General features: G+C 43.9%; 1 protein-coding gene across 1 annotated transcript; it reads right to left on the bottom strand.

The window, feature by feature from the left end:
* Window positions 1-125: 125 nt before the first annotated feature.
* MEIOB (meiosis specific with OB-fold) lies at window positions 126-27,585 on the bottom strand. Its single transcript, XM_084537381.1, has 15 exons — window positions 27,524-27,585; window positions 12,428-12,724; window positions 11,265-11,337; window positions 8,380-8,437; window positions 6,912-7,043; window positions 6,088-6,160; window positions 5,154-5,349; window positions 4,744-4,844; window positions 3,557-3,609; window positions 3,375-3,470; window positions 2,879-2,980; window positions 2,322-2,475; window positions 1,797-1,980; window positions 1,210-1,296; window positions 126-660 (listed from the first exon to the last, which is right to left on the bottom strand). The coding sequence occupies exons 3-15, from the start codon at window positions 11,331-11,333 to the stop codon at window positions 535-537; spliced, it is 1,431 nt and encodes a 476-aa protein (XP_084393507.1). The 5' UTR covers window positions 11,334-11,337; window positions 12,428-12,724; window positions 27,524-27,585; the 3' UTR covers window positions 126-534.

Genomic DNA, 27,585 nt, shown 5'->3' with positions numbered 1-27,585 from the left:
AATAAAACTTAGTCTGTCCTAAAGAAAAGCAGCCTTGTAAAAATCTTGGCTATTTCCAACCCCCTGCAGTTGCCGAAAGTTCCGTGTTTGGACTTAACAGTGTACACCACAAATGCAGGCAGTACTTGAAAGGGGATAGCCTTTATTTATTTATTTATTGAAACAACACAGAAGTAGCACAAAAGTAGCATAGCAGTTAAACAAAGCACAAGAGATTTGTCTTGTATAATTGTTATTTCTGATTTTTTCAAGTGTTTTCTAAACTGAGTGAAGAAAGCATCTACTACCCTCCCCCTCCCTCCTCCCCCCCCCCCCACCAAAGGGATGAATTCAGCAGAACTAACTTTTCTTAGGCTAAGAACTTAGTCTACTTTTCAAAGTACAATCACTAGAAAAAAATATCACCACAGAAAACCACTTAAACAATTAGTAATGCATATTCCTTCTCTACCATCAGAACATACTCAGCAAAATACTCCAATAATCTTCTACCTCTAATAATATAGTGAGGAAATGGCCTTTTCCCAGCTGTTATCAGTCCACATGGTTTAATCTCTTTCTTTTTCCCAACAAGCTCTGACTTGCCTCGGTAGGGTCTGCCAGTTTGCATGAAAGTATATTCACCTTCAGACCAGTTCTCCAACTGGGTGACAAAGTGATCTGTAAAAATAATTAAAGGTCTTTGTTGTTGTTGTTGTTGTTGTTTCTTTTTTTTTTTTCTGATGTATAGTATTTTGATATATATTATTTTCAAATATCATACAGCATATTTAATTGACATATTTACTTATACACATTTTACATTATTTTAAACATGAATACACAGATTTTCTGTTTTATACTTCTTACTACTGAAGTAAAACACTTTCATTATTTCCTGGAAATAGAAGGAGACAGTGGAGGAGAAGGAAGAGTAAGAACAGTTTTGCTAAGAAGGATAACTTTATAAACAGGGAGTCAATTTAGAGTTGTCCTAAAACAGACAGTTCTATGAAAAAAAAGGAGTCCAGTATAAAGAATGAAATAACTAATAATAATGCACATTTCTACATGAAGAGACATCATCTGATGCTGAAATTATGACAAAAAACACTTACTTTGAATATTCTGTGTATAAAAACTAATGCTTATTTTGAAAAGTTCAGCACAACTCACATACACTACCTAATGGGAAACAGCCACTGTTTTAAATTAATATTAAATACCAACTTTAAAATAAATCTTGCTTCGCTCCAGAAGAAGTTGCCATTTCAAGGCAGTCTTCTTGTCTTCTGTTAGGGTGAGGAACTCGTGAACCTGTTAATAACATGACATCAATGAACACTACTTCAGCACATAACTGTAACATCACAACAAAATGATGATTAATTTTAAGCTCTATTTTTTCTCTTTTAATATAGTATTTGCTGGGATACACATACCTAGACAGTCAGATTAATCACAATATATTACAGGGTGTTTGAGAATCAAAGTTAGGGAATTCTGATCGTGTTCTCAGAAAAGTGTAAATTAACTTATATGAAGTGGTATTCTGAATAGGGTATTCACTCTTATATTTAACATATTTCTTCTTATTAGGAGTCAATGACTTCTAAGTTTTGACTTTAAAAAAAAAAAACATAAGTATATATACATATCCATATGTACACAGTTTAACCACTGTATGTATATACATACACACACATATATAAATGAAGAACGTATGTATATATGAAGAACAGTCAGATGAATTTGCAATTTTCATGAGGCTTCACAGCTCAGATCAAATAAGAACAACCTCATTTGTTTCTACTTACAGTGCAGCCTAATGTTTCCTCAGCTACGCAGTCAGACAGGTAACAAGAGTAAAGAGTGCCTGTATGGTCTGTCAGATTAACGAGGATGTCAAAGCTCGCAAAAGTTGACTCTGAATTTGAAGAGATGTCACCACAGAAAGTGCATGTGTTTGACATTTCATTCACCACAAAACGGCATATTGAACTGAAACACGAAGATAATTAAAGCATGTATGTAATTCCTCCCTGCTTGAGCCTCTTTTCTTTAGACCGAGATTCCCCAAGAGACTCTTAAAAAAAAATTAATCTTCTGCACTCAGTCCATCCAAGAAGAAATGGCCTCTTTTCTCTAGGACCAAAAAGTCCTTCATAAAGCTAGCTCCTCTTTCTTGCTAATGCTGAAAAGTCTACACAACAGAAATTCATGTCCTCCTCCAGAGCAGTTTTACTTCTTGTCCAGAATTAGACTAAATATTGTTCTAATTTGGGCCAGGGGTAGCAGGATAAACACTTTTTAATACAAACTTAAAAGAAACAGTTGCTTACCATCTGTTCCGAATAACTTTAGATACATTATCATCAATGTCCAATGTAGAAATGTAGCCATAAATAATGCCAAAGACTGGTTCAAGTTTCCCATCGCTCTGTAAAGCTTTTTCTTTCAGCTGCTTCACAGTATAAACGTTAACTATAGTCTCCACTAAAAATTTAAAAGACATGTTTTGTGTCTGAGAAACAAACACCACAGAAAAGCAACAACATAAAAAAAGGACCTCAAGGTAGTAAAAAAGAGAGGATTTAATCTAAAGCATCAGAAAAGCCCTGGACACCTTCCTTTTGGAGCAAGCTTATGATTACAGGGGGAAAAAAAATATCCAGGAAAATCTCATACTTAATCTTTGTATCAACCCAAAATGAGTTGATCAAAAGTTGATCAAAACTTTCCCTCTCCATCTTTCTTACTTATTAAAGCCAGAAAGAACATGTCAGGGCACAAGCTCACATAGTCACGTGAACATATGAACACACAAAGAACTTGAAATTTCAACTTCACTACAAAACTACACTATCTAGTTCAATAAAATCAAAGTGTTTTAACTTACAGTTAACAGATTCTTTTGATTGCTCCTCCATTTTATCATGCATAGCTCCTGATTGTGCACTCTCTTTTATGAAGCTGAAGAGAACGTTTGCTTCTGCAGTTTCTTTAAAAAATATATATATTTAAGTTGTGAATATATGTAATATGCAAAAACAACAAATATATTCTATAACTTTTTTAATTCTGGTAGCACTGTCATGTCTTGTAGATTTAGCCAAGGGATGCTTTCTGGTTTTTTTCTTTTACCATTAGTCGTACATGGAATATATGAAGGCTGCTTAGATTTTATCTATATATATACATTATTATTTTTATATATATGAAATGGAAGTCAAAAACTTGGTCAGGATATAACAGACGAGAAAGAGGGAGCTTTCTGAGGCAAGCTGGTAGAAGAAATTAGATCTCCAATGGATTCATTAATGCTTTCTAGTCTACAGTGATTACTAATATGTCAATTATGCAATTGTCAGAAGCAATATGTCAATAGCTCTTACCTGGATTAGTTGTAATAATAGTCTTTGATATCACAGTTGCAGTCATACAGTTCCTAAATTTGTCAAAATTTATTCTCACATCTGCTGCAAATATTACTGGGCACAAAATAAAAAATCTGTTACCTTAGAACATGCATCACATTAAGAACTACAGTAAAAACATCAAGACAAAAACATTATACCTGTTTTTCGTGGGATCCAACTTTGTGCAAGCTGGATAGACTCATTATCCCAACTAAAACAAGAGAAAATAGTGGGTCAAAACATTTCTGAAAAATAACTAGAACTGTTAAGTACAAAACAAATAATACAGTTATAATTAAACTGATCAAAGAGAACAATTCCCTTATTACATGCACATGCAAATGAAATACTGCATATATCCATGTGCATCTAGTTCACAGCCAGTAGGATGATTTAAGTGTGGTCCAATACTGTCCCTATATTATCCCATGCCAAACAGGATAAAATAAAAGGGCTATTAGGCTGTTCAAAATGATTAAATGTCACACACACTTGGAAAAATGCTACATGCATTTCAAAGTTTTGACTGAAGTAATTTCTAATTAAAGCAAATCAGAAAGAAAGTAGCTGCTTATCATTCGAGCCTTTTCTGTGGGAACAAGCCAGTTATTCACATCACTAGGCCAGATGTTCAGCCAGCTTTCCAACACTGGAACCTTTGTAAACTGTGGATAAGCCTAGAGTGAGGTCAGTGCTATTCTTAAAAAAAAAAAAAAAAAAAAAAAAAAAAAAAAAAGCTTGATAAAATCTCTCAAGTAGTTCCTCTAAAGTTTGGATGGCAAGAATACTGCCAAAGCACAGCTCTGTTCTGTTTTTCTCAATCCCCGCAAAAAGATTTCAGATATTTACTTTTCATCTAGTATTCCTCAGCCACCTGTTCACTGATGGCCTCTGAAATATCTTCACTATAGTGCTGTTGCTCAAGGATTTCCCCAGATCTTTGCCTCTACCTATAACTCCTTGCAAGAGCAAAAGGCACTAGTTAAAGTAAGCACAGGAACTCCACCTAGTCTCTCCTTATGAGGACTCCTAAAGCACACAGCTCTGTATCACTACACACCAGCACTAGAACAAGAGTAACAGAGCTGTTGCACTGCAACCAAACAAGCAAAAAAACACCACCTATCTCCGCTCCACTTCTTAATTCTTCTTGGCTAGCAGTCAGCCAGTACATCATAAAACTAGACAATACATGTAAGGTTACTCTATTATCTCTGTTTAATATATGTTGCTGCCTCATCACAGTTGCTACACAAATAATACATTTAAGAGTACTGTAAAGAGTATGCATTCTTTATCTACTCTTGTATGAATTTGAGTATCTTAGTAAATTAAAACATTTTACCATATAATTGGAAAAGACATCTCTGTTTCATCATAGAGCTTCACTTCACACCTCTGACCTTTTCTTTTGTCTGAAGTCATAAAATACTTTGGCTCCCCAACCTTTAAAAAGAAAGAGAAGAAGACACTTTTATAAAAATCCATGTTTTACATATTTGCAAATTATCTACTGCTTGCATATGTATGATTTCAAAAAGGCAACTTCTGTAGGACATTTCCATTCCCTTAAATTTCTCCCTCATGTTGTAGATGAAAACTTTAAGTAGATTATACTTCAACTCAGTTGAAATGACTGCCAACCTAAACAAACAACACTGATTCCTGGTCACCGAGTCCCAAAATCAATATTCACACTTAAGTCAATTAAGTTAGCCATGCTAAGTAGAGAAACACTGTGGCACCTTAACTTACTGACATTACAGCTGCAAGCACATTAAGGATTCTTCCATCAAGGCTTTGTCCATTTGCAACGATGTCACCCAGTGAATAATAATCCTGAGGGTCCTTGACAGGTAGATGCGACAGAGAAAGCAGTTTGGTGTCCATTTCATAACATGAAGAAGTTTTCACCACTGAATGATTTTCACTGAGCAGTAATTTGTAGCAACTAGGTAGTATGCACAGAAAAAAAACAAGTCACATTTCACTTAACCAACACTAACAGTCTAAAATGTTAATTCAATTCATATGTGAAAAAAATTGCTGATTTTCTCCTTTGTTTTCCCAAATGATATATATAAATTCCAACTTTTCAATAATTTTTAAATATAATTTTCTAGCTTTCCTCTTACAGAAGATTTATTACTGTGTACTTAATATTTACTTAGAATTCAAAAGCTAGCAACATAGAATACATATTTCTAAGCCTTTCAGCTCTTAACAATGACTATAAATAAAATCTGAAATGTCTGTAATCCAGGTAAGTGAGAGGTTTTGGCATTGTGACATACTAAGACGACTATGGTCTGACTGGATTTGGTAGGAAGTTTTCCAAAGAAAGAGCCCAAGGAGTTTAGGAATGTTTAAAATGCACTGTTAGCCAACTGAAATAAGGTATAATCAATATATTCTGGATAAATGTATTTTACAGAAATGCAATCTACAGTTCTTTTCCCAGTGAAGATTCTACCTGACATTTGTTCTACTACTTCTTTCTTTTTAGCCAGAAAGTAAGTAGTGAGTGTAACTAGTATGGATATATACTTGCTACAAAGCTTAAGAGATGAAGAATAAGCAAGAACATAAAACTTCTACCAATCGTATGCTGCTGCAATCAGCTGGCAATTAAAGAAATTATTAACTGTGATCTTACTGGAAAGATCTGCCAGTAAAACTTTAAATTTACCTAGGAGTTACAGGGTTGAATTTTTCTTCCCTTTCTCCTTCCTTTGACTGGACTAAAGGATTTTCAATTGTAACTGAAATAAAACATTGAAAAGTTATGTTTAAAAACTGCAAACAGATACATATAAAGAGAAGTAGCTTTAAAAATGGTTGCTTCCCAGGTCGGATATGAAAAATAACAGATATGTGGTACAACTACTGTTAAATGCTTTCATACTGAAAACAGTGTCTGTCCAGACAGCTCACATTATAGCCAAAGTCCCAAAGGAGTCCTCAAGACATTTAATGGAAATAAAATGACTAAGCGTTCTTGTGTGCATACTTTTCATAGGCATGAGTTTCATTCAAACATTCTGATACAGCAATCGTGGGCAGCAGAGGATTTTAATAACTTAATATACAAGCACAGACTGTAAATAAATATGTTGCTGTTGTGTTTTAATGGACAATCATAGTAATATCTAAAAGTAATGAAGACAAAAATAAAAAACTGAACTACTTTACAGAGTTTATTTTTCATAATTTGTAAGAACTAAATGTAATGTAAGAGTTTAGATCCATTCAGCTATAGGTAAGTTCTGGGTGGCTGCATTCAGTGGATTTCTATCTGGCCTTTTTGTTTACATATTTACTGGTTTTGAATTTAAATTCTAGAGATTTTATTCCCTTCCTCTATATACTTAACTGAACAATTTGTTTCCAATTAGACTGTTTTCCAAGCCCTCAGAGAAAAATATAGTAAAACCACAAACACATAACACTGAATTACTGGGGAAAAAAATACACATTCAAACAGAGACATTAAGAAAAAAAATTCCAACTTACCACAGTCACCAACTCTAAAGCTTTCTGAAAGTGATCTAATATACTCTTCTCTGCCCCAAGAACTAACATTTATAAAATAAGTTGGTGAATCACGAATAGTGAAACCGAAGGTGTATCTTTCAGACCCAATGTCTGCAAAACCAAACAGCACTATTAGCATTCAGTAGCACACCTTAGTTTCAATCAAGAACATGTGTATAAAATCTGTGTTGGGAGGTTTGGCTAGATTTTGTCATTAAGAACTGCCATCCGCAATCTGGTGAGTACCACTAGAGGTCAGCAGACTTTTTGGTAAACACATTGGTGTTCATAGATGGGGACAGCTACAATTCCTAAATTGGCTGTACCCCTAACATACCATCCACCCACACGTATCACTTAACTTCAGGTAGCACCATATAAGCTTACAAATTAAAGAACTGTACTGTACAGCATTCAAAGCAGTCATCCTACCCAAACACATTAACAAAGGTAACTCATAAATAAGCGTATGTACTAGCAAAAATAGTCTAGGCAGGCAGTTTTTAGAGGGCTGTGCCCATGTATGAGAAGACCAAGATGACATACACAGCTGCAGATTACAGGCAGTATTACAGTTCAGATAGTACTAAGGGGTCTAACTGATTAAAACAAAGGGTTTCCAGCCCTATAGAAGTTCATGATTAAGTGAGAGTAAGAAACGCTGCACTCCCTTTTCCCTCACAGCTAATTAACAAGCTTTCCATGGATCATACAGCAGCCTGCAACATGTTATTTTCAAATTATCAGTAACAACTGTGGAGCCATCTGCATACAGTAAGCGCAACCTGGCTGTAGTTCCATGGAGGCATCCACGTGAACCACCCCATTTCCCAGCTCTGTAGAATTGCTTCTCATGAGGATGACTTCCCTCCAAAAATTCACCAATAGAGCAGGCTCAGTGATGCCGATACCAACAGCATAACTGAGCACTTCACACAGAGCTGGAATGACTGTGGCTGGAGGTGCTTCCTAGCACTGTGTTGTCTCTAATCTGTAGGTACATGATTTCAGTTTCCAATTAACAGTGTATTAACAATGTATCATTCCCATTTTTTCTTGAGAAATACTAATTTGGTGCTACCCAGACTAGAAATTACTCATTTCACTCAAGACATCTCCTTAACATTTCTAAGACAGAATGAATATGAAGAATTGACTCCAGCAGTATTTATAGTACTAGCGTGTTCAAATTGGTACCATCTTCTTCAGACGCTGAAATACTTCCATGCTGGAATTTTTTAAACTGAATTCTAACTGATAAGGTTTACCCAAACTAATGCTGCTCTCTCCTCTTGTTTCCCATCCCCCACAGTTTTTTTTTTCATTTCTATTCCATACACTTTACACTAAGAGGTCTGTTTACCATTTACATATCGATTTCAGTCATACATGCCAAATTATACCACATAAGAAAATGAAGTAAAAACAGTTAAAAAAAAGACTCTACTTTTTCTGTCTGGAAAGCCTCTGACATCTGTTTTCCCAATAACCACACCGATTACATTCTAAAAAATAAAAAGATTATAGAATACAAGTATTAAACACAGATGTATACGATGAATTAGATTTCATGGACTTGTACTCTACTGATGATAATAAACATATTTCTGACTGGTAATCATTTTAATCTATTTATTCCACATTACCATATGAACTAAGGACTACAACATAAACATACAATTTTACTTTAAAAAATGTGACTGAAAATATTAAAAGAAATACATCTGTTTCTGTTTGTAAAGACAATGAGAGGACAAAAGTTCAACCCAAAACATTTATAATTTTTTCTGTTTACAGTATCCTCTCCTCAGGTAGGTAGTGATGTTGTTGTTGATGTAGAATAATATATAATATGTATTATAATATATATCTATGTGGTATTAAAAAATATATATATATCTCCTCAGCAGGAGAGAAGAGCACAGCAGTACTAGTTTGGGAATTTAAGAGGTAAGCAATGCAAGCAGTATGGTAACAAAGACTGGAAGGGTGACTGTCACTGCAACACAGCAGAAAGACAGAGGTCGGTAAGGGACAGTTTAGCAATTTAATAATCAACACATGCTGAATTTTCTATCTGTTCACAAAGCAGTACAACCTGACCGATTCCACTACAACTGTACAGTATCTGTACGTGCTCAAAAATTAGGTCTCACGTTCCCAGTTTACTCTGAATCACTAGATGGAGCAAGGTAGCTGTGTTATCCTACACTGATGGACATAAACTCGTTAGAAGGATGGATGTGGAAATAGTGTAACATCTTCCAAAGTTCTTCCAGTCTTTTTATCATAGAGTATTTTCTATCTATCCACAATATGTAATGAATTAGTATTTTTTCTATTTTTAGTTTTGCTTCTTTAAAAAAAAATAATAAATGAAATCAAACTACAACATACCCTGTATCTCACCACTGGTGTGAAGAACTGACATTTAGGATGACTTTTTACATAAACTATGCTGATGTAAAACTACAGTTTACAAAAGAGATCTCCATTATCCCTGCTGCAAATTTATTCATTATTCTTATATTAGTAGTAGGGCTGCACAGCAAGCTGGCAGAAGGAAGTGATCTGGCTGAAAACTACGGGGGGAGAAAGGGGTTTAAGAACTTTCAGAGATCATTTCCTTGATCGACTTTATTGTGCAACTACACAAGCATTAGTTTCACCCGAAGAGGAGGAGTGAAACATGCCAGCCACAAGGGAATGGGCTGCACTGCCTTTTTTGGCAGAGCATTGCTTAAGACTGCTCAACCAAATCATGAGACTACAGCATTACAACACTGCAAGCTTCGTAGACTTTTAAAAAAGTCTTTTTCACTTTTAAAAAATAAACTCCAAAGTAAAAAAATAAAAAATAAAAAAAATTAAAAAAAAAAGACATTTAGGTACTTTGAATGCCAAGAGCTCAGCTGCTTTAGACTGGTCAGTATGTGTTTAGGAGGTTATCACCAGATACTGGTGAGTTATTGTAAAGAAGGTTGCTGTGGTTTTTTATTATTATTAACATCTGCTAATTGCAATACTCAAAATTAGTTTTATTTGTAAAATAAAATCTTTTAACAATCTAAGTGAACCAGTTTATTGTGAGTAACTGTGAGTGACGGATTACCTTTGCTGGAGACCAGGAGTTCATAAAAAGTTGGAAAAAAACATGTGATTTCTTCTTCATATGTTTAAAATAAATGAGGAAAAAAAAAAAAAAAGAAAGAAAAAAAGAAAGAAAGTGGTAAACTGTGCCCCTCTAAACAAAAAGCTGTGACAACAGGAAAACTTGTTTTCAGCTCCTCACAATGCATCAGGTTTTCTGTGGGGGATACAGCTCTGCAAACATGCAGCTACTTTTCCCTACGTGGAGAGATGCAGCTGTAGCAGGGCACTGCAGCTCAACTGGCAGTGCATCCATGTGGAAATGCAGCTTCTCTGTTCTGTTCTCCAGGCACCAACTCCCAGCAGCACCAAACATTTAAAGACACGTTATCACTGGTGGGCTACAGGGAGTGATGTGTGGGAAATAATGAAGAGAGAGCTAAGTAGCCTTCTCCCTCTTGTATTAAAACAATCTTGGATACCAAAGAATGAAAAACTGGGTCCTCAGACTTTCTATTTTTAATTCAATCATCTAAAACCCAAAGGAGAAAAACACTGAGTTACACTGCACACCTTTTTGTTCAACTCTTACTAGTAAGTACAAAACTCTGCTGTTTGCTAAGTTCACTTTTCAGTTCATCCTACTCTCTCGTGCTCCCCCAAGCAAAGATCTTAGCTCCTTAATAGCCTGACAAGCACAAAACCTGCTTTTTGTTCTAAAGAAACAGAAACAAACCCATTTCATGTGTAATTGTGAGATTTTTTATCCAGTTAAAGGACCATACCATTCAACAAGACTTTTGTTTGAATAATTAAGGACTACATTATTTAGTGGGATTGAGCACACAAGTAAAAATTGCAGGACCAGGCCTTATGTTCATAGCTTGTTGTAAAAGACTGTTGTAGGTTACAGATGTATTGTGACTACATAATGCTGACTCTGAACATGCCTTTACTAATTCAGTATCCATTTAAAACATTACAAAGAAACCTCTGATACTTTCAGACATTGAATTGTCCAGTCAATATCTGCAGTTGTAGTATCCACATATTATGGACAACAACAGCATCAATTTTCATTTTCCTGGTTTATGCACAAAGAAAGTAGGGTACTTTATATCTAACAATTATACTAATGCTATTAGTATCTAAATACATGTCAATTACATAATTTTGCAGAAATGTAATACAGCCATATACAATTTCACTTGAGAACAAAAGTACTATGTCACTGAGACTTACAGGACGAGCAAGATTTGGATGCAGATCTGAAAGTGCAACAAAGTCCCGTGTTGAACTGTAATAAGCCATTTATCTGTAATTTGAGAAAATTAATTTAGATTTTAAAAAGATCTAAACAAATCACTTAAAACTATTCATAAGGAGAACAACAAGCAATTTTTAACAAAAATGTTTTGACCCAAATAGCATGTCTTCAATAAAAGCATTTCAAGCCACCTAAATTAGAAAATTCTTTATTATTTGTATTCGGTTATGTAATAGTCATGAGCTTTACTATGTTATCTGTGCTTCTCAAACAAGTGCTTGGTTGGTTGGTAGTTGTTCTTTCTGTAAAGCATTCAATAAATCCATTAGCACAGGCCTTGAAGAAATATTTGCTCTCTTTCTCTTGTCTGGGAAATCCAACCAAACTCAATAAGGCAGCTTGAATATGAAAGGTCATTTACATGGAAGGGAATAAAATTGCTGCATTGAAAATCACCTTAGTTGAATTTCTGGATTTAATATTAAACTACTTTAAAACATGAATTCATCCCTTCCTCAAAAATTGAGAAGTTTGGAATTTATTTAAAAAAAAAAAAAAAAAAGTCAATTATTTTCAGGCTGCCAGTGGACTCACAGGCCCATTCCTGTGAGCTATCGATGTCCCCTCCATTGATACCAAAATTGCACCATGGCTGTCTTGTCAGCCCCTCTGAATCCCTTTCATTATTTCAGGATTTCTGTTCCATAGCTATGCTCAGAGACATCACTGATATTTAGCAAGCAGATGTCAGATTTTACTTTTTTGTAAAAGGAACCATTGAGTTATCCAAACGTTAATAACCTTTAATACTGGAGAACTGCTGATGTTTTCAGGGGACACCCACTCCAAACTCTTTAACAAATATCTTGCATGGCTTTTGCTACCTGTACACCTGGCACCCTGTGTGAGAACTGTTAAACACTTCATTAGTCATTGGTATAACGATCTGTTGAATACCCAAGAAAAGTAGATAGGCTATAAAGCAGTTATCTGAGAATATAAAGTGATTTCTCTAAATGAGAATTTAAAACTAATCTCTCACAGAAAGATACTCCAAATCTGCTATATAAAAACTACTTAAGTGTGGCTCTCAAACCTGTTCCCATCTCATTACATGGAAGAACGTATGTACACTTACTAGGAAAGTCAACTATCCCTCCAAGGCACGTCAATATCCTTGTCTCAGTTAAATATTGTTAAATGATGTACCTCACACCACAACTGAATCAGGTGAGAGACAGCAACACATGGATCAAAGCAATATCAGAGAGGCTATTAAAGATTTAAAGTGCTCCAGGCCCCGAACAGGGAAGCGCAGTATCCAGTTGTACCGGTCGTTTATCCTCTCCTCAGAGGCACGAGCTCAGCTCCTGTTGTCAGCGGAGGGAACCTGCTCTTCGCGCCTGCTCAGCACCACCCAGGATCAGACCCTCTTCTGAGGAAAAGGAGAAGACAGAAGATAATATTTAAAACCACTGAAACCTTAGGCACTGCCATGCCATCCCAAACCGGTGTCTGGCAGCAGGCACCCTCAAAGCCTGACACCACAGAGATTTTTCTCACCGCCATCCCTCCAGCTGCTGAGAGGGAAATGGGACCAGGAGGGGACTGAGACACAAAATGGCGGCGGGCGCCATGGGCAGGAAAAGGCCTTCGCGCCCCTCCATGTGTGACCAAGCCTAACCAGCTCTGGGCCTCAGGGAACAGCTGCCAAAAACAAACAAACAAGACAAAACTGGGAAATTTGAAGTCTCTGGGTCAATGCTTTAACCTGCCTGAGCAGTGGTGAGCAGCCTAGAGCCACCAGCCTAGAGGACAGTGCCATCACATTCAATTTCACTCAGAGAGCTTGGCTGAGGGTGCAGAGCTTGAGTCTCACTTCACAGAATAATTTATAAATGTTCTTATTTGCAGGGATGGAGCTGGTCGACCTCCAGTCCATAGTTGCAGTTCTAGCTGTAGCAAAGGGTGCTCTTACCAAGCTCCTGGAGTTCATGAAGCTGATGAGGCCCAGGAGTCAAAAGTCAGCCTCATTCTGCCACAGTTATAAATGCAAAAGATACCAGCAAGCCCCAGTAAATTTCAGAAAGCTTTGGAGGAATTATTCCCTGTTGCTTTTTTTTTTTTTTTTCTTTTTCTCTTTTTTTTTTTTTCCTTTTTTTTTGTGGTAGCTCCAGAAGAAAAAAAATGTAGCTTGCATTTCATAAATGAATTGAAATTTATGTTTTAAGACATTATTTGTATTGATTTGCACACAGCATTCTTGGGTTTTCAGGCCATGCAGAGGACTGAAGTGGGCCATTTTGTCCATTTATATTGCATTATAAATTTTTTTAATCGATACTCTTCACTTCTGTGTCATAAAAAATTCTACTCCTGATCAGTAATTTTATGACCTCAAGGTCATAGCTATTGAAGTTTTTAGTGTACCCTGACAAATTCTCTGTGTTGGTTCTGTATTACAGGATCTTTCATTTCTTCAATTAAACAGCTGAAAATGGATACCACCTGTGCTCTCATATTTATTGTGTCACTAAAGTCCATGATAATTACACCATGCTGATGACAAATGGCATGACAGAGAACTGACAGCCTGGGTGCTCAGGTTTTTTAGGTCACATTTTATACAGTATGATCTATAGATCTAACTTTGTTCCATAGGTTTGAAGTCTCCAGAAAAGAGAAAGAACATGTGACCACAGGCCATTTTTCTGTTAATTCCATTGTTTTCACTACCTCAAGCTAATGAACTAACAGCAGATAACAAATATGGTGGTGGGACCCTAATCAAGTGGGAAGGAGAACTTGTATGCTAGCTGGAAAATGCTGCTGGAGGTATATGCCTCATTCTTACCACCATGACTGCAAGGCAAAACACACAAAAAAAAAACAAACTGAAATGAGATCTGCAGGGTCTGCACTGCTGCTGAGGGTGATCAAGGCAGAATCACACCCTGCAGACTTACAGGCATTGGATTTGTCCAGCATACCAGCAAGGTTTGGGTGGGACATGAGCACCCACTTTGCCAAACCGAGCAGGGATTCTGCACCACTACCCTGGCACGGGCACCACTTTCCTTAGGTTTTGTCCCCTTGAGTTGCTTTTCTCCCACAGGCACAAAGGGCAGGTGAAACCCGAGGCGGCTGGTGCTCCCAGCCCAGGGCTGAGGCTTTGTTTGGTCTCAAAGCCGCCAGAACAAGGATGCTGTTGTGCACCGCTCCTCCGCACCCCTACAGCCTCTGGAGATGGTTAACGAACATGTGCTTTTGCCTTGTGGTCTAGTCCCATTCCCTGCTCTCATTTTCAGCACACCTACATTTTGAAAAAAGGCTGCAATTTACTTTCCCATGGTAGCTCCTGCTAAGAAGACATTCTCAGGTGTATCTAGATGCAAGAAGCATCACAAAGGGGTGCACCCATCCAGCCACAGGCACAAAGCTGCTGGGGGAGTAGATGTGAGAACAGAATGTTTCCCTGGAAGACGTGATTTGGTGCTGAACTTCTAACTTGCAACTATGAAGACAAGAATACATTTAATTGATGTACCTGTCTCACAGTGATTCTGACTTCTGCCATTTGTCTGGCACATGTCACAATAGGGGACAGTCAGCAATTCGGACTCCTGTAGGTTACTGTAAACAACTAACATCTTTCTGGTACTACTAATAAACAAATATCTTCTAACCTGAACATATCTCACTAATATGCAATAGTAGCAGCTTCTCCAAGTTAGGAATTTTTTAACAGAAACACTGAAGAGCACTTACAAAAACAAAAGTTACTCAGCTTTACTCAAGCTTCCCTCCTCAATTGACCTCAAAGTGGTCTTATAAAAGATATTCAGCATCATTATGTCCATTTGACAGCTGGAGAAACAGAGGCCAGGAGCAGTTTCCTGAGGGCCAGGTATCACACGAGGACCCCTAGGCACATCCAGCCCAGTACAAGCACCAGCCCCTGCAGGAGGGTGCAGGGGCTGGTGCTTGTACAAAATTAGTATTTTTCTGATGTAGGGCTTGATCCCTGAGTGATTTCAGCTCTCCAGCACTTCAGCAGCATTCAGCACTCTGACGGATTCAGTCTGTGATTAGCAAAGACTTCCCATGCACAGCTGCAAATTGAATGGTCCCTGCTAATTAGGCCTTCATGAATGGATTTATTTAAGTTACACTCATTGGCATGGTCAAGGAGAGCAAATGCCATTTTGTAATTCACTTAGCGATTTGTTATTTGATGATCAGTACTGTTTGCATGTAGGAGAAGCTGTCTCTGTCCAACAATGTGAGAGACATCTCTGAAATTATCTTCAAAAAGATTTTCAAAGCTTGAACATATCAAAATATTTGCTCTGCAAGTTTTACACTGCCCACAGTTTTTACAGAGTGGGCTCATTTAACATTTATACACTCTAAGGACAAATAGAATCTGTAAGATGAAAAGGGCAGACCCGTAATTTTATGTAATTGGCCTGAATGAATGCATTAAAAGCATCAAATTATTAAAGGTATTCTCTCTTCAGGCTTTAGCTGATACCTGAACTGGATGAGAACAGAGATGTTGATGAAGTAATGATGGACATCTTTAGCAGAAGTAGTGCAGGTGCTGATGCAGCCAACAGGTGCTCAGTGTGCTGAGGGATATTTAATCTAAATTTCTCTCCATCACTGCAGTGAGTCTTTGTTCATCTCTTGCTTCGCCTTGCATTCCCCCTGTCCTGGTCTTAAGCACTGGACTAATCCCAGCAGTGATCCAGTGAGATTTCCTCACTCTGAGGAGAGCTGAAACCTCACACAGCCCAGGAAAATGCAGCAACCTGGCACTTTATTAAATAATAATAATAATAATAATAACAATACAAGTGTGAATCATGGCTGGTTTCAGTGTAATCTGTGCTGCTTTTAGCTGCTTTGGTCGAGGGAAGACACCAAGACGTGAGGTTGATGCATCTGTGCAGCAACAGAGTGTGAGCGCAGCTTGTGTGCATGTGTGAGCAATGGAGCCCTACATCTCAAAGGCTTGGAGCGGGGGTGCTGATGGCTCTCTTCTGCCCTACTGCTGACAAAGAAGGAAAAAAGCCATCTTGAAGGTGTGAAGCTATTTGGGACATGTAAGTGTTACCCTTTCCAGCTGTCTGGGAAGGACAGTTTTGAAACAACAGATGCTAGCAAGACATCTCCTTGTTCTCTCTGGTGAATTCACACGAAACTCCTTGAAACAAGATCCAGCTTTCCGCTTGGGCAGGGAGTGAACAGCATTTGGAGGGCCTGAGAGCAGCGAGGTCTGTGCTGGGGGATGGCAGCAGAGTTTACCCTGCAAAGTCGGCCCCAGATGCCTGCTCACCAGCAACCTCAGTTCATAACCAAAACACGCAGTGAAACCTATTCACATCAAGTGACCATTGCAGAATTTTAGAGAAAAAAGAAATAGAATCTAAGACCTTCTGGATGATCTCTGTGTAGCTGGTATATTTTCAGCAGTTTGCAAATAAACATATCTCAGAACTAATCCTTCTGTGCTTTTGCTATTCTAAAAAACCCAAATAATATGTTCACATAGGAATTCACTGTTTGAAAACACTGGCATGTAGTTTTCTTTACTTCTGTATTTGTAAACACAATATTCTACCTTGCTTTTCTGCAGATCAGGCTTTAACTGCTGAGGACTTTAGAGTAATCACTCTGCTCTTTAGCTTACCTGGAAGTGCTTCTTTTTGGAGCCTCCGAGCAGTGTGAGAGCACCCAGGCTACAGAGGATAACTTCCCCCTTGCATAATTCCAAATAAATAAGTGAGGTCAGTGAAATTACTTGGATTTTCATCACTTACCTCAAGACCAGAACTTCCTCCTCCCTCTATGAGCAAACAAGCGATGAATATTTTCCAACAAAATGCTATGAATTCAAAAATACAACAATTAAAAATAGTTTTAGTGACAGCTCCCTGACATTGGGGAAGAATGCTTTGGGAGGAAAAAAATAAGATATTTAGCATTGGTTGGCTGCCATTCAAACATTTTCAGCTATTGAAATCAATGACCCAAACCCAAATAAATTATATCTGGATTTCAGTTTGAGACACATGATACTCAACAATACCAATTAGACCATACGGGATGGGAGTCTTCCAGCAACAAATGTGGGGGAAAACCCTTCCAAACTTCAGCTGCTTCGGTTTCCAACCAAGTGTAAAACTCAATCCTTTTCACAATGCATGAGCAGTTCATAAGGAAGAAAATTTAGGATGTAAATCTCAGAGACAGATGGGGATGGCTGTAAGAGAAAACTGGAATCATAGAGTAAATAACATTTTTTCCCCCACCACAGAATTCAGTGAACAGAACATCAGTGAAATGCAAACGATCTGTCCAAGCTAAACTTTCCAGCAAAAATATACCTTTGATCTCCTGGCTGAGTGCTTGGCCCCGGCACCAGTGGCATGGCTCCCACTGCCTCTGAGGGCCAGGACTGCATCCAGCCCGTTCCTATAGGTAATGGTGTGTCAACATTTCCACGGTACGCCTGGCTGCCTGTCAGCCAGCTAGTTAGAAAATTCCTGCATCCCGACGCTGACATTTTCAGTTTTCATTTGCTAGAAAAACAAAAACTCCCCCCAAAGCCTTTCCAGAACGCAAAGATACAAGACCTGATCAAAACAGGACTTTATCAAGAAATTTTCCATAAAGAAAACGAACACTAGAGGTCAACCTAACAACTTGTCCCGGAAATATATATCCCTGGAATAAAATATTACAGACTTCTTCTGTATACTGTACACCTCTCTAACTACATCCAGATTCACTGGCTTGGCAAGGCACTTCATATCTAACAAGAGTTTATTCTATTCTTTTGAATTTGTTCTCGTCTTGCTGTACATTAGTATTTCCTTTTCTGGAGCTTGCCTGTATGATCGCTGTCCCAATTCACATGGCTCACTAATGTACTTAACTACCCGTTTATGAAATGAAAGGGGAAATTGGCACTTGTGTGCGTAAATACTGGAGGCCAAATGTGTCCCTGCTGCAGCTCCACTGCAGAGGGTTGAGCTGGATTGGAGATGAGCACAGAGACAAAGGGACAGCCGTCCCCACGTGGATGAAAACCCATCTCACTGGTCCTGGGGTCTGCTGGATAAAGCCACAGCCTCAGCAGCAGCAGGGACCTTGTGAAAAATTGGGTTGGATGTGAGCAAGGAGTTTGTGGCTTTCAGCATTCAGTTCTTTTTCAGTTCAGGCCAGGCATCTTCCTCCTTCTTCCCTGCTCCACGTAAGAGAAATAACATGTAGAAATAACATGTAGCCCTGCCAGCCTGCTCCAGCCTCCCACCGCAGCCTTCCATTGCAAATCCCCCACTCCCCTCTTGTTGGGCTCCTTTCTCAGCCAAACTCAATGGGGACACCAACGTGGAGGCTACCTCCACCGAGGAAGCTAGGGGACATTTAAGATTCAAAAAAACAAGTCCAATGGAAGCGTGGATCCAGCAAGGAGCGTACTAAAGCAAAAAAATTCTCCCAGGGAGTCACTGGGACCGCTGGTGTGCTTTGCACTAAGCACATATGTGAGTGCTTTGCTGAACCGTGGCCAAGCGCAGTTCTTCTTTATGACTGCGGGCCAGATCCTGTAGCACTGAGTAACGCCGATGAGTAACATTCATTCACACAAGTGGTCTCTGTGGGGAAGGGCTGCCAAGTCCTGGCCCTGTATGATTTTCTCTTTAGCAAGCAGCCAGAGCAGAGCTCCATATGGCAACGCCAGTTCCTCACTCAGCAGCTTGCCTGCTGCCAGCTCCGTGGTGGAAACAGCCCAGTGAGGCAGAAATGTTCCAGCTCAACCTTCATGCTACAATTACCTTTAAAAAACTGCCAGATAAATTCCTTAAAATTCTTCCAGGGAGTTTCTTCCTGATGCGGCTCTGTGTACAGTCGTGGCTAGTGATGCTCTCATGGGCAGCACCCGAGCTCTTCCTGGGGGAAGGTGTCTCCCAGGGCTTGTCCACAGGGTCTCAGCTCTCAGCACCCAGTTTTTGGTGGCCCTGAGGCTGCTGCAGATGTGCTGGGCTAGCAGGACAAGACTCTTACACTCCTCTTCAGCATGACCCTAATGTGGAGCTCCAAGAGAGCCAAAATTGGGCAGAGCTGAATGGGAAACCTCCCCACTCATTCATAGCACCTGCAGCACGCTCCCAGAAGCTGCAGGGCTCTGACACCTTGCCTCTGGAGCTGTTCTGGTCAAATGCTGCTCTTCCCCAGCACCTCTGAGTGCCCACGGGGGTGATGCCCAACTTGGCCAGCCCTGGTGCAGCAAGGACAATGGCCGGCCAACCTCTGCTCCCTGCCTCTTGGGGGGGAAGCACATGAAAAACATCCACCTGGGAGCAGCTGCAGCCCCACATGGGGTGCACCCTGAGGCTCTTTCTGAGGGCTGACAGCAGCAGCCACAACAACCAGCTCCATCCCACTGCAGAGACACGTCCCTCACCAGCCCCAACACCTGCTGCACCAGCCACAGGGACCCTCCATGTGCTGTGGGGACCCCACCCGAGCCCCCCAGCACCATGGGGACCCTGCAGTAGAAAGCAACAGCCACCCACCCAGGAACCCGCGCACATCCCAGGTTCTCCCCAGCCTTCACCACCCCTCGTCCAAGAGCCATGCATGCGATCACTGGTGAAGGTCCTGAACAGGGACTGACATTTTGTGAAGGTCTCCAACGGCACTGGGCAGAGTGCTGAGGAGATGGACCTGCCAGAAATGATTGGCAGCACTCGGAGGGGAGCAGGGCTCCAGTGTCCCTCATCACCAGCAGCTGCTCCCAGTCACCTCCGGCACATCCCTCAGTGCCATCGTCCTCCTTGTGGGGTCTGGGCACACAGCAAGGCTGGGGTGAAAAAGCACAGCAATACCCAAGCACAGTGGGCTTCACCCAGGCAGGATCAGGCCCCACCGAGGCCAGCAGCAAGGCTGGGTAGCACTTACGGAGCCTCTCTGCATCGCTGCACCCTCAGCCTCTTACAGCGTGTGCTGTTACTGCCAAATCAATACGTGAGACTTCTTGGTAAATAATTGTGTCAGTGGGATGTTAATGGTGCACAGTGCTCGTGGTGTCAAGACTTTTTTTTTTTTTGTCAGCAAAGCAAAGTCATTCATTTTTCTCCCCCTTCCCCCTCCCCGAGCCTTCCGAAACGCACAAAATGGGCTCCAGACCCACCTCCTACAAGGAAATGAGAACCAGCCCCAGAGGATCACCCAGCAAGAAGCCTCTGTTCAGAGATCTGACGCCTCTTCAAAGCTGGGGGAGCAAATGTGCTCCTACCTCCGCTGATTTATGAAGAACGTCTGCGTCACCGATGCGGGGGAAACGGTTAAACGCTACCAGAGGGACGGGGAGCCGGGCGCTCGTGGCCTGTGCTTGGGGGCTGCCCATAGCCCAACTATTTATTATGCTTTGTTTCCATATAATTAGCTCTATATTACATTTGGGAGGAAAACAAACAGCCCGGTGGCTGCGGCACATGCTGCTGGGTTCTGTGCCCTCGAACAAAACAAACACTGGTGTGCCACAGCCGGAGCAGCACGATGGCAGGCGGGACGTGCCAAAGGCACACAGCAGCAGCCAGCCCAGGTCCCAACGTGTGAGGGGACGTGGGGAAAGCAGGTGGCTCTCCCCTGCTGGCAGGAGATGCCCGGTATTGCCTCTGCCAAGGGGAAGCCAGCACACGGCTCTGCTGCCTGCCCGCAATCAGCTGGAAAGGTTTGGATAAACAGGGACAGAGCCCAGCAGTGCTGCGCAAAGCCGCTCCTCCTCGCTTCCCGGTGTTGGGAAACTTGGGGTGCAAATTGCACCGTTTGTTTTTAATTTCTGCTGATTCCCTGGCATTATTTATGCTCTTGAAATACAGCAGTATATAGTACACGTAGGCACAAGCATAGCACTTCATTCATGAAATACATCCCACTACCTATGCTAATTATCGATCGGAGCAGTAAATAACTCCAACAGGCACAATTTTCCGAATGAGTAGAAGACGTGGCTGAAGGCTGCCCATATGCCAGGGCTGGCAGGATTGCACTAGCAGGGCTGGTGGAGTAGTTCCCGAAATGCTCTTTTTTCACACAAAACAAAGCCAAGAGGGCCAGCGCAGCCCCAGGTGGGTGGCAGTGACAGCTGTGCCCTGCGCTGGCACAGGGCTTCCAGCCAGCCCGGCTAGTGCTAGATGGACATCCATGGGGAAACAGGATGCAGCCTGCCCTGGGATGCTCCCAATTAATGCCAGAAGGAAGGGGACAGCCAAAAGGTAACCACTCTGCCCTGTCCAAGGGACACAGCCACACCAGGAGCTGGTTCCCACAGCACCACACACTCCAGGAGAGCCCAGAGGCCACTGCAAGAAATAAAGGGCCTCTAAAATAATTCTATTTTATTTATTTGATTTGACCATGCTGGAGAAGAGGAAGGCAGTGCATAACAACCCTGTGTATAAGCAGTTGCTTGATTAGCATAGTTAATGCCTCTGGAATTTATTCAATGTCTGAATTCTTGCACTCTTTCCAGGGGAAAAGCAACAGGGAAATCTGCATAATGCTGTCCATGCAGAACTGTGCCTCAGCTGTCCCAAGGATTTCCCTGGAAGCCCTCTCTACCCTCCAGCAAGAAAAGGGACCCAGGAAAGCCAAGCGCTAGGCTGGATAGATTTAGGGTTGCTATACTGAGACTCATTTATCTTGGCTCAAAGGTGAAACAGCACCATCCTCAAGGACAAAAGCTTACCAAGCAAAGGAAGATCTGAAGCAGACGTTGACCTGGTCTCAGTCACATAGCTGCACCAAGCCAAGCGAGGTTGATTTATGGCAGCAAGAAGGCAGTTTCCTATGCTCAAATTCATGCCCAGCTCCTGCCACCGCTGGAGCTGCCTGAGCTGGGTAGAGCCTGTCCTGCTCACACCATCTCTCCTGACAGCCCGGGGCTGCCAGCAGCCCAGCACAGAGCTGAGATGTGACACCCGTGCTCTGCCTCCACAGGAGGCTCACACCAGGATTTTGTACTGCTGACTTCAGCATCCTGCCTCATTGGCAGCCTCGAGAGTCCCAAGGTAAAATAAAGACCCTCAGGAGGGGTTGTGCTGCAGCAGACAGTCCCCAGCCCTTCACCAGGGGGATGATCCCATCCCAATCACAGCTCCAACAGCCGTGCAAACCTGCAGCTCAGAGGCAGAATTTGTGCCTGGGCAACATTGCACACACAGTGGCTGCAGCGCCTTCAGGGGCGCCCAGAGCATCCCCACGTCCCCAGCACCTCACAGCACCCCCAACTCATCGCTGCAGGACGGGGCAGCTGCAGCAGCACCCCCAGTGTTGCTGTCAGCTCTGGCTGTGCTCATCTGGGTTCATTTTGGGGCAGTGTGTGTGAGCAGGGTGGTACACAGCGTGAAACAACAGAGTGCTTTCAGCAGCTCTAACATTCACCCTGAGGCAAGAGTGATACCCAGGCAGCCTCTCACCAGGGCTGGGCTCCTTCCAGTTTAGCTGCTCCCTGTTGCAGAGGGCTGAGCACAGTCCAAGGCACGGAGGAGACCAAAGTGGGAGCCACAGGAAGCACAAACCCATGGCCTCAGGGGGTTAAAGCCCACGCGGTGCCCAGCAGGAGCGTGGTGGCAGGATGCCCCGCAGCACCCAGCACTGCCAGATATCACCGCATCCAGACAAATCCCCAATTTGTGCTGCTGCCTGCGCACACCGAAGCTCTTTGCCTCCCCAGGGATCCCCCAAATATCCTCTCCTGCTCCGAGAGGGAGGCAGAAAGCAGCAGACCCACCCACCCCCCCTTCCCAAGGGAATCTCAAACTCAACACCTGCCCATTTCCACCACTCAGAAACCTTTCCCATCCCCGAGGAGCTGCAACAACCCCAGCCTCCTGCAGACCCCCTGCTGCCGGGGATGCTCCTGTGCACCCGGGGCAGGCGGAGACCAGCACCCACTGCTCTCCCCAGCCCTGCAGATAGCCAGCGGAGCCACTTCACCTTGGCTCCCTCCCCAGCCATGAGCTATTTGCCAAGCCCTGACTTGGATCTAGCGATAGACTTTTGTGCTCTGGCTCGTAGATCCTGAAAACAAGAGCTTTAATCATTGCTTGCTTTTATGTGCCGAGAGCCAAAATTGTCTTGTTAAATACAGTAAGCGATCAGTGCTCGCGGTAAAGAACATTTCAATGACGGCCTGTGTGGGTAATTATTTCAGGCTTGCCTTTCTTCCCCTCTTGAGAAAAATTACGGAATGTGGAAATTATTGCGAAGCCTCTCTGGACCTCGAGCCTGTTCTGCTGTCTGCAGGCGCTCGCTCCAGGCAGCTGCAGCGACGTCTGTGTGCCTGGCCGGGCACGCTCCTGGGCACAGGAATCGGTCCCTGGGCATCTGGCACCAGGATCGTGTCCCCTGCCAGCAGCTACAAGAGGGGCCTTGAGCTCAGATAGGTCTAAATGACCCCAATTGTCCTAGAGGCAACAGGAGGCTCTGCTGTACCAGCCTTGTCCTGCCTTGTGCCCAAGCTCAGCACATCAGCACAGCCCAGAAAACATTGATTTATTGTTGTTTTTTTCCTACTGCTGCATCCCTGAGCAGCCTTCAAGCCATGCTTGGGAACCCCTGTCTCACCCTTTCCTCCCAGCGCTTCTCTTTCAGTCCCGTTCAACATTATGGTATTAAAGTTTCCTCTTAGCTTTTACTGTGATTTTTTTCCAAAGATTAAGCAGCACAGAGGAAGCAGCCCTGGCACAAACCATGTCACTGGAGCCGGCTTGGACCAGAAGTGCTGCAGTGAGGCCAGGGCATGCAGCAGCCACGGGGAAGAGGAGGAGGATGGCGCTCAGCTGTCCCCTTGCTCAGCCCCAGCTTTGATCAAGGCACTATTGTGGGGCTGGGAGAGCAAACCGCAGCGACGGGGCTGTTCTGTGGAAAGTTCCTTTTTCCAGCATTCTGATCAAAATATCCCTGGCTGGGTGGTGCAGGGGGCTGCATTGCTTCCCACTCTGCAACCCCAGCCCTGGGGAGTCACAGCATGAACACCTTGTGCAGGTTCAGGTGCAAAACAACCTCCCCCCAGCTGGCAGGTGGGCAAAAAACTCATTTCTTTGAGTTTACTGCAGATGGGAGAAATGGGGCAGAGCCATTAGCTCGAGCAGGGGCCCTGTCAACACCCTGCAGACAGGCAGGGCTGAATGGCACAGCTGCATCACCCCATGGAGGGAACAGCGTGAAAACTGCAGCAGGAAGGGCCCCACAATACATTTTTCCCCTCTGCGACCAGACCAAGATCAGAGCAGAAGCCTTCCAGGGAGGACTCTTAACACATGGCTGCATCTCCACGTGTAAAACCTGCTGTGCTGGCAGATCCGAAGGCAGCACAGCACCAGGTGCAAGGAGCCTGTACAGGGGGGCTGAGCACCGTCAGCAAAAGCAGATGTGCCCCGCGGTGGGCACAGCTCCACGGCACCAAGCCCAGAGCAGCTGGGCACACGGAGGCACCCTGGCTCTGCACAACATGAGCAGCTGCACCCCAGGAGAGGCTGCAGCTCCGCAAGGCAGCAGGACACAGGGCAGGATGCTGCCAGGTTTGGGGTCTTTGAGGAGATACAAAATCATCCATGCAGCCATGGGTACAGCAGACCAGCAGGTTGTGCCCGCAAACAGTGTTCACACACACAAACTCACCTTGCTGGACAGGTGAGCTCCTGCTTTTCAGTTGTTAGCTGGCTCTGGTGCAGCTGGGACCTCCCTGCCTGTCCCCCAAGCATCCCTGCAGCTCCAGGGCTGGCTCCTGCACCCACCCCAGAGCCAGACCCAGCTCTCCCAGTCCCCCCAGCACCACAGGCTTTGCACCCCAGGTGCGAGACCACATCCTTCCCTCCCAGCACCCACGCCATCCCCCTGGCGTACTCCTCCGCACCAGAGCCCCGAGTCCCCCGGGACACCACAGAAGCTGCCTTAAAGATATTTGTGTGCTCCCCATCCCTCCACCCACACACGGCCCCGTTTTTCAGCCCTGTTTGCTGGGAAGGCGTGGGGGGGGGGACGCGGCACCCGAGCAGAGCCAACAGGAAGGGAGGCACTCCCGAGGAGCACTGCTTCTAAACCACTCCAATATGGCAAGGCAATGGCAACCAGCTGGGAGAACGCTTTAAAGACCCTTAATTAAAGGCTGGCTGTTGCACAAGCCCCTTTTTCCCATCCCCACAGGAGCGTTTCCCAGTTTCCCAGCCTCTCCCCCGCTGCCCTCCATCCCCTGCACTTTCCCGCTGCTGCCTGCCAGCAGCGTGCTGGGGCGCTCAGCCCCTGCAGGCAAGGGAAGTTCGTACCCACAGCACAAGGGGGAAAAAGTGAAATATTCTGTGATTTTTCAGGCATGGATAGAGAGGCAGAAGCTGCAAAGCCAGCATGGACATGCCAACCAGGTGCTGGGACCATCAGCTTCATCACCTTGCTGTGCTCTGCACTGCTCCTCACCCCCCATGGTAAACCAAGGGAAAATGGGGCTGGATGAGGCCCTCCAGCTCCATCACTTGCCTCTAACACCAGAATCCAGCTGCAGCATCGCTTGATGCCATGGCACGAGGCAGCCCTGACGGCTGCAGCTTCCTCACTCCTTCCCCTGCCCTGCTCTGCATCCCCCAGGCAGTGGCACTGCCCGGTCCCACGCATCCCCCTGTGCCCATACCCGTGGGAAGCGATGGGGGGTACACGACAAAGGGCTGGGGCTCATCTCCCATGGGACAGAGCTTGCTAGAAAGGCCCCAATTTATTCCTTCTATTGATATAAATTGATGGATTAAGCTAGGCACTGGAGGGCTGTTTCTAATCAACAGCCCCCAAAGCTGTTGAGCTGCCAAGGGAAAGCGCTCAGCCTGCGCGAGGGCGCAGAGCCCAACAGGGCTGCACCGCCTCTGGCCAGGATCTGTCCCTTCACCCACCCTAACCACAGGGGGAAAAAGGGACACCACGAGCCAGGGAGCCTGTCCTCTCCCAGGGGGATGATCCCAAGCACCTGGGATGACCGGAGCATTTAAAGATGCCCCGAGATGGAGCTAAACCCATACAGGAGGAGGCCAAGACTGGCACCGCTCCTGGTTGAGCACACAGGCAAGATTTAAGATCTGAGCAGAAAAGCAGCTTGCACTTTTAAAATAGCTCAAAGACAACAAGTTTTACCCCAAGAAAAGCAAATAAGCCTGGTCGAGCTGGTTTCCTCCCAGCAGTGCCACCATTTACACGCCTTCCATGCTCTCTGGAGCCGTGGGGGATGCAGGGTGGGGGCTCCAGCCCTCGCTTGCAGCGGGACCCCCAGACACTTGCGGTGGGGACGTGCCAGCAGCGTGCCCTGTCCCAGTTTGAACAGGAACTGATCCCAGCAGGTTGCTCCCAGATAAGTCATTTGGTTAATTATTTCAGTAAGCAACAACTTTCCTAAAAGCACTTAGCTGCCTGCTCGCTCGCTTCCAGAGGGGCTGAACACAAAGGCCGCGTTTGTCTCACCCTAATTCCAATTAACCCAGTGAATAACCTCACCCACGGTCGGGGCACAGGTTGAACCAAAGCAGCCCAGCTCCCTCGGGGCTGGAGGTGAGTGCCATGCTCTCTGTTTGCTTTTACACCCACGATGCTGGCTGCACCTGGCGGTGCCTGTGCCCACATGTGTGATGCAGGCTGCGCTTCACATGGCTTGGAAGCCACCACAGGGCACGTGGTTGCAATTACAGCGTGCCTCTGCCTCGGCGTGGGCATTCTCTTTTCTGTCGGGGAACATGGCATGAGTTTGTTCCATGTGTTGAGATTAGGTCAGGATGGAAAGCAGAGCAGCAGGCAGGGGAGTTGGCAGGGAAGACGGGGTGCTCTGAGGGGATGCACAGCCCTGTGAGGGCTCCCCTCTGTGCTGGGCAGGCAGATTCAGCCCTCCCTGCTCCACCTTTACTTGTATTTGAGCTCTGGTAGCCCCAAACCCCATCACTGCCCCCATCACACACTAACAGTGCACCAGCAGCCCTGGGGAGCAGCAGGACTGCCCCACGGGACAGGCACAGCTCCTCTCACAGACCTCAGGCACAAACACTGGAAATCTCACAGGTACCCAGGCACCCAGAGGTGCTCCCTGCCCATCACTGCGAGCAGCCACACCACCCATCATCCCCAGACCCTGCGGGGCACACTGCTCTACATGCAGCACCAAGCACAGCCAGCCTCCTGCCCCCCTTACCAGGGGGATCCTTCCCCAATCCAGGACAGCTCCTCTGCCCCCTGCACAGCTGGGGCAGATCC

Source organism: Aythya ferina, assembly GCF_964211825.1.
Source record: "Aythya ferina genome assembly, chromosome: 15".
NCBI classification, from domain to species: domain Eukaryota; kingdom Metazoa; phylum Chordata; class Aves; order Anseriformes; family Anatidae; genus Aythya; species Aythya ferina.
Note: the sequence above shows the minus strand (reverse complement) of the source record. Positions and strands in the feature narration are given on the sequence as shown.

Bases quoted from the DNA above. Each gene is read 5' to 3' on its own strand.
- MEIOB (XM_084537381.1), bottom strand. From the start codon at position 11,333: ATGGCTTATTACAGTTCAACACGGGACTTTGTTGCACTTTCAGATCTG. The intron at 5,350-6,087 runs GTAAATTTAAAG...CATACTACCTAG, and splicing joins TTCAACCCTGTAACTCCTAG to TTGCTACAAATTACTGCTCA. The intron at 661-1,209 runs GTTGGTATTTAA...TTATTTTTACAG, and splicing joins GAAGCAAGATTTATTTTAAA to ATCACTTTGTCACCCAGTTG.